The 20,446-nt window shown below is 41.1% G+C and overlaps 1 protein-coding gene across 3 annotated transcripts in view; it reads right to left on the reverse strand.

Moving 5' to 3' along the window:
- The window catches only part of ERG (ETS transcription factor ERG), a 152,485-nt gene that overhangs the window by 96,967 nt on the left and 35,072 nt on the right, over positions 1–20,446 (reverse strand). For all 3 annotated transcript variants that reach the window (XM_046943240.1, XM_046943189.1, XM_015300250.4), the window contains one exon: positions 18,563–18,650. In XM_046943240.1, coding sequence (XP_046799196.1) covers positions 18,563–18,601 — 39 coding nt within the window. In that variant the 5' untranslated portion in view covers positions 18,602–18,650. The remainder of the gene's footprint in view (positions 1–18,562; positions 18,651–20,446) is intronic.

Below are 20,446 nucleotides of genomic sequence, written 5' to 3' on the forward strand. Positions count from 1 at the left end.
GTTTGTTTGTTTTTTCCCAGTGGCAAGCTTGTACATGTTGCTTTCATGTAAGGTCTTCAGATGGTCTGCTCTTACCAATGTGTGTGCATGTGTGCATCTGTTGCCCCTAGCACAGTGTGCTGCAGTTGGAAGAATAACCTGATCCACACCTCATATGAACAATTAGTTACACAACTAACTCCACTATCCAGAGAACTCCTACCTCAGCTATTATGCATACTGATTTGACCAAAAAGCAGTGTGCTCAGTGCAGCAACTACCCAACAAAGTGTGATCACCCAGGCTGACTGGGCAGCCTCATGTTCCGTCTCCTTGCCTGAAAACCAAGGCAACAAAAGCAAACAGCCCTAAGGACTCAGCTGTACTCAGGAACTTTCTGGTTTACCCAAAGAGCATTCTGCAGACAGATGGATGGGGGTGACCTCCTGGTGGCCCCCTCGCCCTCCTCCCCTCACAGCACTACAAGCACTACAATGGGATCCATGTGTGCATTGCGCTGCTGGGGCTGGGTCTGCAGAAGCATGACATTGTCATATTTATGCATCTACTGCTGGAGCCAAGGCTTCACTAGGCCAGGACACACGTGGGGGCTATGAGACAAACAGTGGCTCCATGGAGGGAAGAGAGCAGCCCCTGGGATGGTAGAGATGGGGCAAGGGGAGATGTTCTCCTCATCCACATTGAAACAAATGCTGATGTTTTTTGGCATCCAAACCTCACCACACCGGGGTTGGATTCAAGCCCAGGCTCTGAACTAGCAATAGCTGTGTTAAGAGGACTCTGGTAGAGGAGCTGAGTCCATGCAAAACCCAGCCACCCACCCCCAGGCTGTGCAAAACTGTTTTTGGCTTGCTTCCGCCCTGAGCAAATTAAGCTAAAACAGCAAAACAAAGGTGGGGGCGGATCATGTCTGGACTGAAGCAAACAAACAAAAACACTTTCTCTAAAGACTGCCTGAAAGATTTAATATGAGAAGTTTTTGGAGCCCATCTATCATTTTCATTTGGCACTGTTATAAATCAAATAATCCCTTGATCCAGAGAAGGCACTGACGAGACTCAAGTCAGGCCTCCAGAAGGGATGTGCTCCTTAACTTGGAAAGTTGGCAGATGATTTAATTTTGTTAGCAAATTTGACAGTGTCATAGGAATTTTCCAAAATCAAAGAGCTCTTTCATAGGCTCCTCTACCCAATACTCAATCCAGTGTCTAAGAATAACATTCAGCCCTCATTAATTAATGATATCAGCCCGAATAATGTCAAATTGCCTCAGAGACCTTGCTGGGATGGATGAATCACACCCAGCCGGCTCCAAGCTCTTACTCTGACAGACTGCAGTGTGTGATGATGGGCTGCTTTGCCTTGAAAGCTTTCACCCATGGCGTCCTGACAGCCCTCAGCCTAACCCGCTCCAACGCATGTGCACAGAGCCAAGGGGAGTCCGTGAGGTTCGTGGGTGTCTGAGATGAGATAACATTCATCTCCTTGACTGCTGAACTCAAATCTAGGCAATGTAGGTCTAGATTTGTAGCTCTGTCATGCTGGGATGACAGAAATGTTATTCAAAATGTTAACTTTGCCATCAACCATGGACAAATGTTCTCTGGCAACTTAGATGCTCTCCACTTTGGTCATTCAGTGAAGCAGCATTTTTGCTTGGTCACATTTTCTTCTTGAAGAGATATCTTCCTTGTTCATGGAGTGGCTACCAAGCAGGGAGTATTAAGCCACAAATGTGACACCAATGTGTACCTGATGTGTGCAGGACCTCAGTCAACTTGCTTATGTCTGCTGGGTGCTCTGCTTCACTCTGGCTATGTCAGAAAGGAGAACATTCTGTTTTTCACACCAGTTAGTTGATGCTGCACCTTTTCATGAACTCTGTTCAACACAATCAAGAGCAAACAGCAGAGATCCACTGACTTTTGAGATTCATTACAGAAACAATTTCAGATGTAAGACTGAAATGCCACAAAGCAATCTACGCCTGAGAGTCACAATTTTGGTGAAATGACTCTCAACTTTCTACAAGGGTAGATAGTGATAGGACAAAGGGAAATGGTTTTAAACTAAAGGAGGGGAGATTTAGATTAGATGTCAGGGGGAAGTTTTTCCCTTAAAGGGCGGTGAGGTGCTGGCACAGCTGCCCAGAGAAGCTATGGTGCCCCATCCCTGGAGGCGCTCAAGGCCAGGTTGGATGGGGCTCTGGGCAGCCTGAGCTGGTGGGGGACAGCCCTGCCTGCAGCAGGGGTTGGGGTGGGTGGACTTTGAGTTCCCTCCCAAGCCATGACACTCTGTGATTCTGAGATTCTTGCAATACTTGCTCTGCTGATAATATTCTGACATGGGAAAAGATACACCAGCTGTCTTTATAATTTTACAGTTTTACTGAAGTCATAATGATGTATGAAAACATCCTGACTGCTTCCCAATTGCACTGTACTAACATTGATATAAAAACCACCTTGTTTCTACTTGCAACAGAATCACAAATCTACTCTTTAAGTTTTCACATACCCACACCTTCTGCTTTCTGTGATAGCTGGAAGAGCAACGATATCTTATCTATCAGACATGAGCCTGAGGTTTAGCCATATTTGAACATCACAGTCTTTTTTACGTAAATGTTGCATTCCTAAGGCCTCATGAAAAATTTACAGACCCAAACAACAACCATACTGTTTAACGCATCTGAATAAATGTTTATTCACAGATGCCCTCCTTTCCCCGTGCAGTGGCCATGGCTGACCAGGCGTGCATGCTGTCTCCTTCCCCAGCACATTGCTCTCCCCTCGGCCACCATGCTCCTACCATGAGCAGGCCCAACACCGCAGTGCTGAGCTGAGCTGTGCTCAATATAAACACCAGCTCAGCATAAACACACATGTGGCGTTTGGTGCGGGATCCCGGTCACGGAGGCGAAATGTCAGAGAGACAAAGCTGGGACTCGTCTTTTTGTGCGGCGTTTGTTTATATGCTGCACACGTTGCACCCAGTAACGTGAAGCCATCAGTTTCAAGTTACAAATACACCATAAATGCCATAAGTAATTTATTTCTCTGCCCTGCCTGGGAAAGCAAATTTGGGATCTAAAAAAAGAAAAAGCACCTTATTTGATGCTGATGTATTCTGATTGCTGCTCCAAATATATGCGCTTTTACTCTGCATAAGCTTCGTTTTGATGCAATGGCCAAAGCTCTAAAAGGGTTTGATGCTGAGGGGTGGGACTTCTGGGGCCCCCTCCCCAAATCATTTTCAGTCCAGTGAACTGATTTGAGAAGAGTTTGCATGTTCTCTGACTCTAAGGCAGTGTGGTAGTTCTAAAAGTGACGAGTTTCAGAAATGTAAGCTCTGAAGAGGTACTGGCAATGAATTCTGTGAAAAGCATTAAATCTCAAAGTAGTCATTCTCCTAAAGCATTCTGAAAAATTACACTGGTGATTGCATTTGAAAAATCTGGTAATGTTAATTTCACCACTGAAATATGATTTCTTTTAAAAGCTTTTCTCTTCATGGTCGCTGCCATAGGATCCACCCCAACATCTGGAGAACAGAATCGACGCTGACAGACTAATGCACATGTGGAGGAGTGCGTCTGCTACTTCACTGCTTCTCAGGACAGACACATTGTCTCTTTTTGGTTCTCTGTGTCCCCTCCTTTTCTCTTCCAATTTTTTCCCCCTTTAATAAGACTGCACATGTTTTCCAGCTCTGCTGTGAATGTGACCAGTATGCAATATTGCATTGCATCTACACGGAATGTCTGGCTTAGGTGATACCAAGCGGTTACTGCCCTGGCTTTGAATGCTTGCTAGGTTATTAACCGGCACATCTGGCCCTCTCCCTAGGAGGGTGAGTTCTGCAGTGCCCCAGGAATTTCTTTCATACACTACTTTTATTAGCTTTTCAAAAGAATACAGATCACCACTGGAAAAGGAAGACTTAGGTCATTTGCAAGCATATTGGTCCCCTACCTGTTTGCCATGTTTAAAAAGTAACAGCAGTCTAAACCCGTTATTTGATTTTCAGAATTAACCTTCCGTGATTTTAGGGCAATCCTATTGTTCTTATGTTTGGAGCACGCCTCACTGAAAAAAAAAAAAAAAAAAAAGAACACGGCTGTTGAGTTGTGAGAGATAGAATTTAAAAAAAAAATGTTTCAGAAAGCCACAAATTTGTTTAGAAATACAGCTCCCAAGACATTAATTTCTAATCCTATTTTTCTTGTGGGCCCCAGCCCATCATCACAAGAGGGAAAATCAAAATATTCCAGGCTAAGTCAGAAGAAAGAAGTGCATGTGTAGCTGTGGAGAGCAAATTTATCTCCTTTACCCACACATGGAAGTTACACAGGACGTGAAGTTAGAACACAAGAGTTATATTACTACTATAATTTTCCCATCTGGACATCCCTATTTCAGTAATGTAAGAGTGGCCTTTTCTGGTTTTGTTTATGTCACTTCCGAAGCAGTTTAAAGCAACTGGGAAAACTACTTTTGTCTTCTTGCTGACAAAAAGCATCCACATGGGGGAGTTACAGAGGTAGCTCTACACCACGTTCCTTCTACCTGCCCAGCAAAGCCCAGCGCTCATGGCCAAAGCTCTCCTGAAGCAAACCTGGGGAAAACGCTACCTGCTTCCCTACCTACTCACCTACCTACATGGAATTCCACCTTTCCAGGAAGAACTTCCCTCTTTGTGAGTTACCTGGAACATCTGTGCGCACTTCAAGTGCAGGAAATATTCTCAAGCACAGAAAAAGAACTTCGCTGGAACTGTTAATCAATCTCTTTTGAAGATCTTGAGGCCAGATTTTCAGAAGCTGTCGGCACTCTCCAGATGCCATTGTTCCAAATAGGAGCTGTTTGGCACTGGGAGCTTTCGAAGGGCTGATACTTCATGTAGGTGTTTAAATGGGAGCTCTGCTCTGCATTAACCTTTCCTGATTGCTTTTGGCTAGGCTAACCATCCAGAAATATCACATTGAAAGAGGAACACGTAAGCACTCACAGAAAGCATATTTTAAAACTGTATGCGTAGATAGCCCATACTCCTCCAGCCAGGAAAAAGAAACAGCATTCTGTGATTTCCCCAACCAAGAGGGACTGCCAGGCAAAAAGTTCACAAACTTCAGTAAATTCATACAATGAAAACAAAACAAAAATTCCTAATTATGTAAATGAAAACAGTGAATGTTTTCAAGAATGTCACAACCTACTCAGAGATTTCTGCCAAACAGAACAAGAAGTTAAGTCCCTCAGATAAAATCCTGATTTCTTTAGATCAATATCAAAACAAAAGGGATGCCGAGTCAAAACTCTAAGCCCTAGATTCTAATATCAAATAAATCAAAGCCAACAGAACATAAAGATCTTCTCACCTCCTTGGGTCTAAATCTTCTGAAAAGCCCACCTTGGCAGCAATAGGCTTGGCATTATTCATTCAGCTCCAGTCTTAAAAACAATCGCAATTCATTTGGTCCACTAAAGTTCATGGAAATCCTTACAGAGAATTTTGTTGTGCTTGCCTATTAATGGCATTGTCTTTGTGAGGCTTCCTGTCCTGAACATAGAGGCACTAGCACTGAAATTCGACTGAGATTGTTTTCCCCCTCTTCTGCTGCTTTTATTTAACAAGAAAAAAAAAAAAAAAAAAAAAAAAAAAAAAGAGAGAGAGAGAGAGAGAGAGAGAAAGAGAGAGAGAAATGGTAGAAGTTCCTTACAGGAGTTGGAAGAGGACATCTGCAGGCAATTTAACATGGGGGTTGTTTCTGTGTCAGCTGGCAACCCCTGGATAACTCTGTCATGTAACTTCTATGCTAAAACATGATGTTGGACAACCAGTGAGATGGGTAAATATGGCAGCACATCAGTTTCATTTGATTAAGATTTATATTTTTTCAAAGGGAGCAGCCCTGCCATAAACTATGAAAACAAATACAATCCTACTGCTGAATGACTGCTCCACCCTAATTCACCCCAACAGAACTGATCTTCACGAAACCCACCTTCTGCTGCAGCCCATGAAAATGTCTCCCTTCCTTCCAGTGCAATTCAAAGATGAATAGAAAACATTATTTTTTTCAGATGAGAGAAATATCTCTATTGCTTTCGTGGATAACTATCCTTCTACTGCATCAATAAAGATCCACTTTAAACTCCTTTGGAGGTGATGGCAGCAGAATGTATTAGGGCTCATGAGAGCAGGAGGCCAGTCTTAACATTAGTGTCTCAGTCTACTGCTTCCTGTCAATTTTAGAAGGATTCTCAGAAACACAGCCGAGTATCTAAAAAGAGCTCTGGAGATAACCCAGCTCAGAGTTCTCCCACTCCATGTGTTTGACTTCCTCCCAATTAGGGGAATCTGGTCAAGTGAGGAATGCATATTCATTCTGGTTCCACTTCTGTTCTTGCATCAGATCTTATGTATCTTGACATTTATAGCTGTGCATTTTAGACTGAGGCACTGATTAGATGCAATTGTTAAAATTACCTTCCTCTCCCTTCCTCTTTGTGTGTATGCTTTGGTTTGAGTTATTAGCAATTTAAAAATCAATCTCGGAGTTAAATGTTTAATGATATAATTGCTTCTGTTACCTAAATTTGTTTAGTTTGGGCTTTATTAGCATGTAATATCTGAAAGTATATTTTCCTCTGTCTGAGTTAATGTCTGCTGCGATGGCTCACACTGCTTGCTGACTGGCTGCAGTTCTGGGATGATTCTGAAGAAATTGGAAAGATTTTCTGAAGCTGTAACTAAGGAGTAGGCGGCTTCCCTTAGTTTCTGTAATTGAATGAATCTGAACTCTCAGTTGGCCTCCACTTCAAGTTTAAAACAATTTTTTTGTTCACTCTGAGGTCATCCTGAGGGCCTCTAAATCTAAATGTTGGCAGGAAAGTTCTACTGACCCAGATTGGGGCCTGTATGCCTCGTAGGTGCCAGCCATGCAGCACACTGTGCTCTGCAGCCCTTGTCCCAGATTTTTTCCATGGAGGGCCCTGTGGGTGCTCAGGTGAACAGGCTCCTTTTAGAGGAAGCTCAGAGACTGGGAGGTATACTAATGTATGTGATACGGCTGCTCCTGCATGGCAGGTCATCTACCCCTCACTTTCCAAAGGATTGCTACATTTATGTAAAATGTTATCTGGATATAATTATATCCAACTGAGATTTAGAGCTAGTGCATTTAAGAGAGGCTTGGGTACAACCCTAGTTCTGGTGTTAAACGTTAAGGATACTCTTTATAAGGTAGGATTAAGTTCATCTAATGATGAGCATCTAAAAGACTTCCCGTGCTTAACATAACCACTGTAGACTCCCTGCGTGGAGAGCAGAAAGACAGAGGCACTTCCCAAGGACAATTCATCTTTTCCTACAGGGGTATCTCCCCATTCTCTAAAGAGACAACCCACAACCTGTTAAACTAAATACCAACCAAAATCAGCTACAGTTCGGTGAGCATCCTGTTTAACATGGCCTCAGACTCTCCCTAGTCATTTGCCATTTCAAAGTTCTCCCATCTTACTCTATTTCACCCCCACCAGCAGGTATGAAGTAAGTGTTACTGTTTGCAACCTCACCTGCTGTGACCAGGAAGCAAGCATTAAGAGGTAAAAAGAGTTACATTTTTGAAGTGCCCTCTCCCATTTCCAGTTCATTCCCTAAGGTGTGGATGTCCAACCTTTTGGCTTCCCTGGGCTGCACTGAGTGAAGAGGAATTGTCTTGGGTCGCATATACGTATGTCACTCCAAAAGTAATGCCTCTCATTTATTTCCATGGAAACTACATCAGATATGAAGAGCACAGTAACACTGTTTGATAGAGCAAGCTCTCAGCTACAATAAATAAATAAATAAATAAAATTCCAATGCACCAATGCAGTCACCACCATTAGCTCTACATTTTTGCAAGCAGTGAACAAGAGCCTGCATGCCATGCTTGTAAAAATCTGCACCAGTGGAGGAGAACCACTGTTGCTGTTGCCACTGCTGAAATGCATCACCTACCACCTCTCTATATTCACATCCACTGTTTGTCTCCATCAGTGTTCAGCAAGCACTGATGCATGTCAATGGATGCCATTTTTTCTTCATGTAGAAATTCAGTGATGCATCTTTGCACTTCTATGTCTGATACCATTGTGTCAGACTGCCCCTCTGCTGCCAACTGTCACACGACAGCAAAATGTAATGGATTATTGGTGGGAAGGTTCACCTTCTACTGCCATAGCACCAGTATTCCTATCCAACATTGTGGGCCAACAAAATAAAATAGGAGGTTTTACTTTCAGGGCTGTTCTCATAAAATATATAATATAGTTAATGTATATAAGTAACAAATCATTTTCATTTTTAATGTTCTTTTATGAAAACATAAAAAAAAGGAGAGCATCAAAACCATAAAACTAGTGAGATATGTGACCTTGTTTTTGTGAAGCTAATGCATCAGTCTTTGGTGACAGTGGCTGCAATTCTCAGTGAGTTCTCCAGGTGTTCGTCAAGATTTTTGATGAAATATCAGTTTTCCTGTGCTTCACCCTTGAAAACAGTTTTTCATAAATATACTTACTGCCCAAAAGCGATAATGTGAATAAAATATGACTGTGAAGTGAGGGATATTTCTCTCCCTTAAGATAGGGTTTATGAAAGTCTAGTAATTGTATGATTTTTGAGTTGAATGTCTGATTGCAACTCTATGTATTCCAGTTGAAAATTTGCAGGTCGTATATTTATGCTAACTGAAAATGGAGTTGTAAATATACTAAAAAAGATAATTTTTTGTAAACTTGAATCTTGTTCTCAAATTGCTTTATCACAATGGAAAATATGGCTGTGTATTTTTTGCTGTTCACAGGACTGTGTTTAGTCAATGTATCAAAATGCATACAATTATTTGCCATAACTCGAGTTAGCACTGCATTGTTCCCTCTCCTTGTCATGGTTTCAGCCCAGATGGGGTTAATAGCACACTGATGTTTGGTCATTGCTGAGTGATGAGTGTGTGCTGGCTGCTGCCATGATGGAGGAGGGCAGGGGGCAGGCCGCATTACAGGTTGGGGCAGGCCACATGCAGCCCATGAGCCATCAGTTGAACATCCTTGCTCTATGGGCTGTGTATGTGTTCAGATCTCTGCTGCCACCAGTTTACCATTGATTTAAACAGACACACTCCAGTTAGCTCTTTATGACACCCATCAGAGAAGTGTATGCAGTGCTCACCCCAAGAGCTGTCTGTGCTGGACATGATATTCTCACATTTGCAGGATTCCTCACATGTTATTCACAGCAATGACATCTGCCAGGTTTCTGTGTTCTTGGAAAATCTCGATATGTGACCAAGAGAGAATGGACAAACAATTATGTATGTTCATCTGAGAAAGCTCTCAGCACACCACAGATTTATCTGCCTCCTTTTGAACACTACTGCTACGCAAGGAGGTGAGGATGACTGCCAGCAAGTTTATCTTTGATAGAAGGTAATCACTGGCAATAGGAAATATATGAGGGCTGCTCTGAAAGCAAAACCTCCTATTTTATCATGTTGGCCCACGACATCAGAGGCGGATATTGGTGGGACGGCAGTAGAAAGTTGAACCTTCCCACCAATATCCCATTACATGTTGTTGTTGTGTGACAGATGGCAGCAGAGGGGCAGTCTGACACAATGGTGTCTGACATGGAAGTGTGTATGAAGAAAAAGTGTATCAATGAATTTCTTCATGTGGAAAAAATGGCATCCATTGTCATTCATCAGTGCTTGCTGAATGTTGATGGAGACCAAACAGCAGACATGAGCACAGAGAGGTGGTTGGTGATGCGTTTCAGCAGTGGTGTCAGCAACGGTGGTTCTCCTCCACTGGTGCAGATTTTTACAGGTGAGCCATACATGCTCTTGTTCATCACAGGTAAGAATGCATAGCTAATGGTTGTGAGTGTTTTGACAAAGTGTTTTGTAGCTGAGATTCTGCTCTGTCGGTGTTCCCATGCTCTGTGTATCTGATGTAGTTTCCATGGAAATAAATGAGAGGCATTACTTTCAGAGCAGCCTTTGTTCTTATGCAGGACAACATTTGGGTTTTGCAGGCTATTTGGCAATTTATGGGAATAACACTGCTCCTGTCACCCTTTCTGATACTCTAGGGCAGAAAGGAAAGGATGTACATTTCTGATAAATAAACAAAATTGCCCCAAGAATACACTTTAGCTAAAGAAGTAGTTTATGCTGAGAAAACACCCAGGAAGTACTCAGATGCTGGCTACTGCTTTGAGCCACAGAATAAATATTTTTTCCCAGTGAGTCTGAACAAGCTTTTGAAAGTACACTGAGTCTGAAAATGTCATAAGGAATATGGGGAAAGACTTATGGCAAATGATAAAATAGCAAGTTGGTGGAATCTAATCAAATACCCATAACTATTTATGAGGTAATGTCCGTATTAATAATCTAAAGAAGGGGATTAAACAGCACATCAGTGAAAGATATTACAGTCCACAGTCAACTCTGGGACAACACTGAGACTAGTGAAATAATTGAAAAGGGTCCTGAGATTAAAAGATGCTAATAAAAAAATGAGATTTCAGATATAATACGAATGGTTGGGTAAGCCTGCAATATGAAACAGAAAAAAAAAACAACCACTGCAACTCTCTCCCCCACCTCAAAAAAAAAAAAAAGTAATTAAAAAAATTTAAAAAAAAAGAGGAGAGGAGAGGAGAGGAGAGGAGAGGAGAGGAGAGGAGAGGAGAGGAGAGGAGAGGAGAGGAGAGGAGAGGAGAGGAAGAGAGGTTTGTTTTTGAGCAGTGTATGCAGAAGAAAGACATGTTCAAATTTGAAGCAGCTCTCCCTGCCCATTGGCTGCTGGAGAACCAACCAGCCTTTGGGATAAGCCTATCAGCTCTAGGAAGCATTACTAGAAGGATAACAATACAATGATTTGTGATCAAGCAATAAGTACAGCTGAAAGAAGAGCTGGACACAACTGCAGTGGTGATTGGGGGAAAGCTGCCTGGCCCACCTCACCTGAAAGAGACTGTAACCAGAACTCATGTGGACAGGCTGTGGGATGCTTAGCAATCTCCCCTGAGTTCCCCATGTATATATCCCTCTTTACAAAGGTGAGGAGGAGGAAAAGGGTTGTGAAATTAGGGGAGCTGGAATCTGAACAGAGCTGATGCACAAAAAATAGTTGAAGCGGGGAGGAGAGTGGATGAACACAAGGAAATGTTTCATGATAATAAGCCTTGTGGAATAATCTCTCATGGAAGAATAAAGATGATCTATTGACTGGAATATTTATGTCCAGGTCAAGGCAAAACACAAATTCAATGAACATTTAATTGTAATTTCTTACTAAATAGGAGATAATCTCTAAACTTATGCAATTGTCCTGAGCAGGTGAGATGGTTCTTGTAACCACTTGTCAAGGAAGGAGGAGATTTTCATTGCAACATTTTGGGGTCCCAGGCTGCCCAAGTACCATTCTGTTGGAGCCCCCTGAAGTTGGCCATCTCACACTCCTTCCCTTCAGTTCTTAGCTGTAGAGTTATGAAACACAGAACAGTTGCTTGAGCCAATGGAGTTGAATGGCCCCATCTGTCAGGATAGCTCTAACAGGAAGAGGCACCTCCTTTGGCAGTGGTCTTGAGAGACATTTACAGGCAGGAAAACAAGCCCCTGATCTGAAAGCCCTCAGTCCCACTCCATGCTCTAGAGGGGAGAAAAGAGGAAGGGCCTCCATCTTCTCTCTGAGTTTCCTCCTTGTTCTTTTCCCAAGCTATCTGGTCTGTTCTTCCCAACATTTCCTTGTGTCTTCTCCCCACCCTCAGCTTACCATTCTAGCCCTAGTTTCCACAACTGTCCACTTTATGATTTCTATCCATCATCACTAGAAATGTGCAAACTTTTATTGGTCTGTCTGACTGTAGAAGTGAGATTTCAATACATCTGATTCCACATACCAAAGGGTTAGTGTAAAACATCCCAATGAAAAATGCATTTGGTACTCTTTAGTTTGCTCTTTCCTGCTTATGAAAAAGATAAATTTTGTTTAAAAATGGCCTCACTTAAGGAATTATCCATGCCATTAGTCCCCAGAACAATAGAGATTAAAGTCTTTAGACCATCTCCTATCAAAAAACATACATTTCTTTGAACATGTCATTAACACCGCTTTCCATCTGGCTGTTGCCAGCAATCTTGGATTTGCTCCGAATTGCTGAAAGTTCATCAATTATAGTACACAGAAGCCATTATCTCTCTTTTCCTTTTGCAAGGAGGTATTTGCTCAGGCAGAGAGAAGGAGGTAGAGTTCAGGGGAAAAAAATACTGTTGCAAGCTCGATGGCAAACATTCTGCTACGGTCCAGAATTCAAAACTTCTGAGAAATAAATTACGATTTCTGCATACAATGAGATTCTAGTATTCAAATACAGTAGTGATTCTGGCACTATTACATGTAAATGATGTGTGCTGACATAGGGTGGAAGTAACACACGAGATTTTAAGCCTGGCTGTTTGAGGGCTCAGTGAATGAGTGCTGGTGCAGAGGAGTGTTATCCACATTCATAATAAACTCATTTGCTTTATTTTACGAGAATCCAGATTAAACCATGCCTATCATTCAAACAAGATTTAACAACTGTGATCCAGCTAGAATAACTAGCAAGAAGCATTGTGAAATGGAAACAGTGTTGTCATCATGTCAGTAAGAAAGTACGGGAAGAGCTTTTACAGTTTTGCCAGAATAATGAATGAAGTACACGGTGAGGGGTAAGCAAAGGGGATGGATTTACAGCTACTCAGCAGCAGCAGCTTCATGGTCTGCTGATAGGGATGCCTTTTCACATCTGCCACTGAGGGACATTTGTAACCCACGAGAGGAGAGCATGCATGCAGCAGTCATCCTTAACCAGATGTTAGGCAGCAAGTTTGCAGCCCAGATGAGTCACAGTAGCCTGTTCACCTTGGCACAGTAGGCCTAAGGACATCTTCTCTCAGCTAGAGGCTATGGCAGGCATTTCATTCATGGGATCATTACCAATTCATACCTGTAGAAGGTCTGGCTTATCTTCCGACAGATATCAGCCCATATTTTTTGAGAGAGTGGGAGTACGCTATCAAACTGACTCCAGTGGTGACATATCACAATACAGTAGAATTATACACTCCATTTGGATTGCCTATACAACTATGCTGCCACTAGCTTACTTCATGTGTGACTTTGGGCAAATTTCTCCTTGTTTTTCGCTCAGATTTCCATGTTCTCATTCTTTGCTGAGTTGCCCAAATATCTTTTTATAAGCAATGAAGGAAGTGCTTGAGCAGTGCAAGAAATCTACAAAGACAAGGCTCATAGCTTAGTCAAAGAGAGGTGGGAGGAAAACCCTGGCCTTTATGAATCAGTAAAATGAGAATAATAGTAACACTACCCTTCTTCCTTTCTTGTCCCCTGTGCCTATTCAGGCAGAGACTGTATTGTGCATAAAAAACTCTCAGCAAAACAGTATTTTAGAGCCTATTTAGAGATTCTACAATTCCAGGAAAAATAACAGATTATATCAGACCCAGAATATGCTCTTTAATTAATAATACCAGTGAAACAAGCCAGATTTAACCTAACACAACATATCAAGCTAATCCTGCAGCATCTCTACACTGCCACAACTTGAATTCCAGTGTACATTTTGGCCAACAAAGGAGCTCTGAGATCAGACTTTATAATGCTTCCAATGGGATGCTGTGCTTGAACATATGCATGTGACATCTAATTTGTAGCCCAGGTGCCTAAGTGATAAACTCAGGAGTAGATTTCAGAAACAGCTCTGAGGTAACTGTCTTATTTGTTCTGAGAAATCAGATTTTTATTTCATTGTACTATCACATACACCTTTCAGATTTGGTAGCTTCCATTTGAAACCTAGAACCAACAATCTCTAGTTACATTAAAAAAAAAAAAAGAGAGATGCTCATACAAACCAGCTGAATTTGGCTAAAACTGTTGGATGTCCTCTTTGATTAAGCTATCTGGGACATAAAGAATTCCTTTTCTCAAGTTCTACCAGGCAGATGAAAGCTATACAATCCACAAGCACCTCTGTTCAGCTGTTGCCATTCAATTGTCTCTTCCTTCATCCCAAATCTCAGAATCTTAGATCACCAAGGAGCATTAAAACCTGGGTGTAGGCAGGCCAAATCTTTCACAGGCATAGATCAACATTGCTTCAATGAATTTTACCCATTTACCCCAGGGCTGGCTTAATTCCTCACAAATGTATTAATTTGCTTGCCTACATTGCTGTAACTTGGACTCTTCTGCTCCCAACAAGGAGTAAATGAACACCACAAGCTCTTTTTTTTTTTTTTTTTTCCTGAGGAGCAATTCAATGAAATCCCTACCAGTCATGGCACACGTTAACTAAAGCCAAATAAGCATTTGGTCTTTGCAAACAAGGCTTCTGGAAACAAAATTTAACCCTTAAAAAAGCTCAGAAGTTTTATTAAAGAGTCAGCTTTCATAAAGCATACATCATTTCTTTAGCTTGGAGAAGAGAAGGCTCTGGGGAGACCTCACTGTCACCTTCAAATACTTGAAGGGAGCACATAAACAGGAGGGGGAATGACTGTTTATGAGGGTGCATAGTGATAGGACACAGGGGAATGGTTTTAAACTGGAACAGGGGAGGTTTAGGTTAGATATTAGGAGGAAGTTTTTCACCCAGAGGGTGGTGACGCACTGGAACAGGTTGCCCAAGGAGGCTGTGGATGCCCCATCCCTGAAGGCATTCAAGGCCAGGCTGGATGTGGCTCTGGGCAGCCTGGTCTGGTAGTTGGTGATCCTGCACATAGCAGGGGGGTTGAAACTACATGATCATTGTGGTCCTTTTCAACCCAGGCCATTCTATGATTCTATGATTATGATTGCATACAAAATGCAGATCTGAGATAGGACTGGTACACTGTTTCTATGGTTACTAAAACTATAATTTAATCTATAGGAGAAAAAAAAAAACAAACAAACGTTTAAGAATGTATATACAAAACAGTTAGTCTGGCCTATTCAAAGAGAAAATCCAGCCACTGACTTCTTCAAAACATTTCTTTTAATGAGCTGTAACTCTTGTGAAGATGTTTTAATTAATGCCAGTGTAAGCAGCTAGATCCTTATGTAGCTTCAATGACTAAAACTGGGCTAGTAGAAGCAACACAGTTCAGATTGACAAGCAAAGACTCAGTTTCCTGGTGAAAATGGTATCCAGAATTTCCATGCAGAACCTCATTTCAAAGAAATAGGAAAAATGATGCTCTTTCTAGGAGTGACACTTAGTGTACACAGAAGATCTATTTTTGTCATGCTTGAAATTTTCTGTTAGTGAGAGAAGGATCTCAACCCCCTGACAGCACAAACAAAAATATTCCTTAATATAATGCTTAATATTAAACACCTTATAGCTCCCAGTTAAAATGAAAGCCCCTTTCAGTGGTGTGGGGAGGGTGAGATGTGAGGACAGAGCAGGCTGCAAACATCCTCTCTACAGACTCTGCAATTTTCAGACTCATGAAAAAAAACATATTCCAGAAGTCTAAGAGGATACACAAATTTTGGTATTAACTCAAATGCATTGCAGCCAATCCCCCTATACTAAATAAACTATAAACATGGCTTTCCAAAAACAATTTGTTCATTATAATTGCAGATACCAGAAAGCAAAGATTCATTTGTCTACCTTTTAATCAAATACAAACCTATTTTCTTAACAGTTTGTCATTAAACCAAACTAATGGTACAATTTTAACACTTTAGCAATGTCAAAGTTTATTAAATTAAGGTGCTGAATTTGAACCCACAAACTGCTGGGCACATACTCAGCTTTATTGATGTGAATAGTCTTATTTCATCCCATTCAAATTCATTCCACTGTGTGGAACTGCTTGAAGATCGGGGTCAAAATTCCCCACATTTTGCTGAGCTGGGACTAAGGGTCAGAACATATACCTCCTTTTTTTTTGTCCACGTGAAATGTTTCTGTCCTTTATGTCTGGGCATAAAACAAGCCCATGGCGCAGGTATAACTATGGATTAGAGAGCAACAGGAACACAAGTTCACCAGATCAATTATGAATGATCCATTTAATCTGAATGAAGCTCCCAAGCAAAATGAGGACAAACATTCCCCTAACTGGATGAGATCTGCCTAGGTGCTGAAGTCAGGCTCATACAACTTCCTGTTCTGAAATGTGTCACAAGAGCTGTTAGATTGGATTACGTTTCCTTCTGGTAGTGAAAAAGGCTGTTTTCAAAATAGCACACATGAGATCACATAATACAAATTAAATCATTCTTGCTGCAAAAAGATGTCTCTGAATATTCATATTGCCATATTCATTTATCTTTCACACTCATTTCCTGCACATGTTCAGGAAGAAAAATTAAAACCAAAAATCTGTCAAATCTTAATAATTCAGACACTTCCTAGAAAGCAGTCTTCAAAGTAACAACTCTAAATGTGCACGAATGAGGTTATGTCTGCTTATTCAAGGAGCAAAATACCAGCAAAGAGTAGCATATGACTTACCTGATGGAGTACAGTTAAACAAAACTATAACAAGGAAGACTGCAATGAAACCCATATGTTCAACATCACCATGGCAATTAGAGGCAGAAAAGATCATCACACCAAATAGTCTTTCCTACATCCACTGCACACTATTTTCTCACGGATTACTTTTAAGAATGTTTTTTACATCTGATTTTAAGGTCTAAATGAATGGCATTAATGGCATCTTCCTGAAGAATGTGCTTAGACCAAAGCAGACCCTAATTACATAAACAGAACTGTGAAGGATTTGAGGTTTATTTGGCTAGTCGTCCTATCCCAAGCAGAGCATTTAAGTAACTGCCTTCTTCACACCCCATCTCAATGTAGCAACAACTTGAGTGTGGTGTTCTGCTGAAAACAGACTCCTAGAGGTTCCCTTGAACACAGCATTGTTGCAGAGATTTTTGTGCAGCTCTCTGTACTCACTGCAAAAAGACGTGTACATATTCAGCCTTGTTCTCTCAAACTCTAACTCCCATTGTAATACAAAACGAAACAAAAACCCACTATTTTGGCAGAAAGCAAGAAACTGAGTGCTTCTTAATGTTCTGGTGTCTTTCTTTCTATTAGTGTGGACACTTAGAAAGCAGGAAGAGGCTCTATATCCCCATAAAATTTTTGAATTCTTAGTGATTGAGTTCCAGGTGATGAGACATGCAGTGGAGAGACTGCTTATATAAAAAAAACAAAGTGCCAGAAGACTGTGAGGGTGTTGGGCTTTAGAAAACTTGTATAGACCAAAGGGACAAGTTCTCATACTGCTGCCCATCATTCGTGTATCTAAACACAATCCAGAAATGCTGTAGGGAGTTACATAAAGAGGCTTTTCTTATTCCCTATCTTTCTACAGGAAAAGTGAGCTATTTAAAATAACATTTCATTTTTATTCGGTTAAAAATAAGTTGAAAGATGAAGCTTTTCTACAGGGAGCTGCTGACTGGTAGATAGCAGCTGGCTGAGCAGAAACTCCACGAAAGAAGTTGCAGAAAAAGTAACTTCAAGGAAGGACAGACAGACAAACAGAAGGGTGGACAGGCAGAAAGAATAAAAGAAAGCTATTCACTGGCAGCCTGCTTAGCATGGCTGATCTATCCCTTTGATTACAGCAATCTGATTTACCAGCAGTGCTCTCACATGGCAAAGACCACATGAATGATAAACATGCGGTTTCGTCATGCTTTTTATACATAAGTGTCAGCTGCTTCTCCCACCTAAGACACTGCTATGTGAGTATCCTTTTTACTTCTGGAAATGAATTGCTGTTCACCTCTACAAACAGTCAGTTTCTATTTACACACAATATCCAAAGATGTCTTATTCATAGCAGCACATCATCAGCAATGCCTGTTAAATGTAGCAGGCTCCTATTCTTCTGCAGAAAAAAAAATGATAAAAGAGCACAGTAATAATAGCAAGAGTTAAAATAGTAACAAAGGAGCTTAAAAGCAATGCAGAGCCTTCTGAAGTGTAGCGAAGAAATCCTGTTGTATGCCCATATAGCACAAGTTCAATGTCTGCGCTCCCTTGATTTACACAGAACTAGGCCCTGATTTTTTTCAAAGGGATATCTGTTTGGCTTTTTGCATTGTGCTTATTTTCCTTCTCCATTAACTTCTGCCCCTGGCTTTCAAGGACCAAAACTGGGGGCATATGAATTCAGAATTTTCCAAGTAGGTCTTCTTTATTACACATACCAAGTACTGTAGGACGATCAAGGGATTTTTTAAGCTTGGAAAAAAATTACCCTCAAAATATCCACACACTTTGGAACACATTAAAACAGGTGTCAGCAACAAAGACTCCATGACTGACTCATGCAATAACATAAATATCGAGGAATAAAAGACCCGGTGCTGCACAGTAGTACAATTTATAAACAAACAAGAAGACTTGCAGTATGTATACATATTCTTTAATTTTATCGCTCTCAAAACATCAGAGGACTCACAGTAAACAGGAAACTAACCTTGATGTGAGCTGCTGGATCTGGGACAGTCTGAATCATGTCCTTTAACAGGCCAGCGTGCTTACCAGAAGCTCAGATCCCAAGGCAGCTGCATAACCAAAGAAACAAAAGTCGTATGATTATATTTAAGAATTTATTTTCAATAGGAATCTCTTATCTTTTTATAGGCGGATAAACACCTTTCCTTCCCCAGACCTCCTCAACAACCAGCACAGCTGAAACCCTGAGACACTTCTGTTTCCGTATAGTCTGGAAGGATAAATTTCAGATAGGAGAAAACAGCTGGCCCTGAAATTCTCACGGAAAAATTAGTCTTTATCTCTAGTAGAGGATTTTCCCAAAATAAGAGCTCTGGGGTGTGTCCTGCAATGACTGCACAGCCCTATTAACCATCAGAGATACCGAGGATTTCCAGAATCTCTTCTTCCCAAGGTAAAAACATACACAGCAGGACTGGGACAGATCTGTTGCTGACAGAAGTACGTATCATTTCACTGAAGTTGTGTCTATTTACAAACGCTGCAAAGCTGGTCCAGCCACTCAGTTAACAGCACTTCAGAGTATGGATCTTCTAGGATCCCTTATCCATGCCTGGTGATAAAACACAGACGGGACGGGGCAGGTGGGAGGCGTTTGTCTGCATGTGCAGGCAGTGAGGGATCACGAAAACAACTTTAAATAACAACAGTATGTAGTTAGAATAATTATACATTATACAGCAAAGTACTTCTCAGTAACTAGAACATTAATTAAAGGCGGATAAGTTGGGATCAATAAGCCAGGAAACTAGAAAACATACAGAAAAATGTAGGAACATGAATGGCATTTGAAGTAATCTGTCTTTTTCTCTGCTCACTCTAAAAGCCTCAAAATACTCACTTCTCACACAAACAGTTTCCTTTTGCCCATGACCTTGAACTTCTGTCATCTTTTAAAGACAAGGCATATCAGAAAAACAATCTTTTTCTTCAGTATCGCCTTCTTAATTTCATTATCTGTTCCCAAATCTGCACTAACTTGCACATCAAATTGCAGATAGCTTTCATCTATTTATTCAGGCAAAACGCTGATAGAGTGACACTGAGATGCAGTTTGCCCCAGAATCAGTCCTCATGATGTAAAGCAACCATGTGTAAAATACGATATACGGTACTACACAGTGCAATTAAAGATATCTCCATTTAGATCTTAGAACCAGTTTCGTTTCCCTTCAAATCAATGAAAACCAAGTACTTAATTATGGAGCTTATTATGGAAACCCCAGCATGAGCCAAATTCCCATTTAGATTGACCTCTCTCTTGCACGCTTTCCTTGGATGATCAAATGGGATACTGGTGTCCCAACTTTCAGCAAAGATATTTCTTTCCAAGGAGCTTAAATATCTCCAAAAGCAATAGATGTTTGTTTCAGTAAAAGTAAACTTTCAAGGGCAGTGTTGTTCAGATTGAAGTCATGTACAAACACTAACAGCACTGACATGCCTTTCAGTTCCCTTCTTCCCTTCTCTAGTAAATCCACACTTGTCATGTTATTCCTTGGATTTATTGGATTCGTATTTTAAGCTTTCAAAAGATCATAGACAGAATCTGGAAACTACTAAATTTCATTTAAACTGAACAGAAAAATATTTTGCACCCAGCCTCTCCAGAAATGCCCCCTGTTGCTCTGAGACAGAAAGAAGCTTTCAGAACTCAGATTTGCTTAGACCTATTGGAATGGCCTGGGACTTAGAAGTTGCTTGCATTACGCCAGGCTCAGCATATCATAGCTTTTCCCCAAGAAAATAGATCTTTTGTAGGAGAGAAGAAGATGGAGAATATTTGGAAGCTGGGTGCCAGCTTGGTACCACACAGTATGGGAATTAAAGACAAGCAGACATAAGC

The sequence above is a fragment of the Gallus gallus genome, chromosome 1 (assembly GCF_016699485.2).
Source record: "Gallus gallus isolate bGalGal1 chromosome 1, bGalGal1.mat.broiler.GRCg7b, whole genome shotgun sequence".
In the NCBI taxonomy this organism is placed as follows: domain Eukaryota; kingdom Metazoa; phylum Chordata; class Aves; order Galliformes; family Phasianidae; genus Gallus; species Gallus gallus.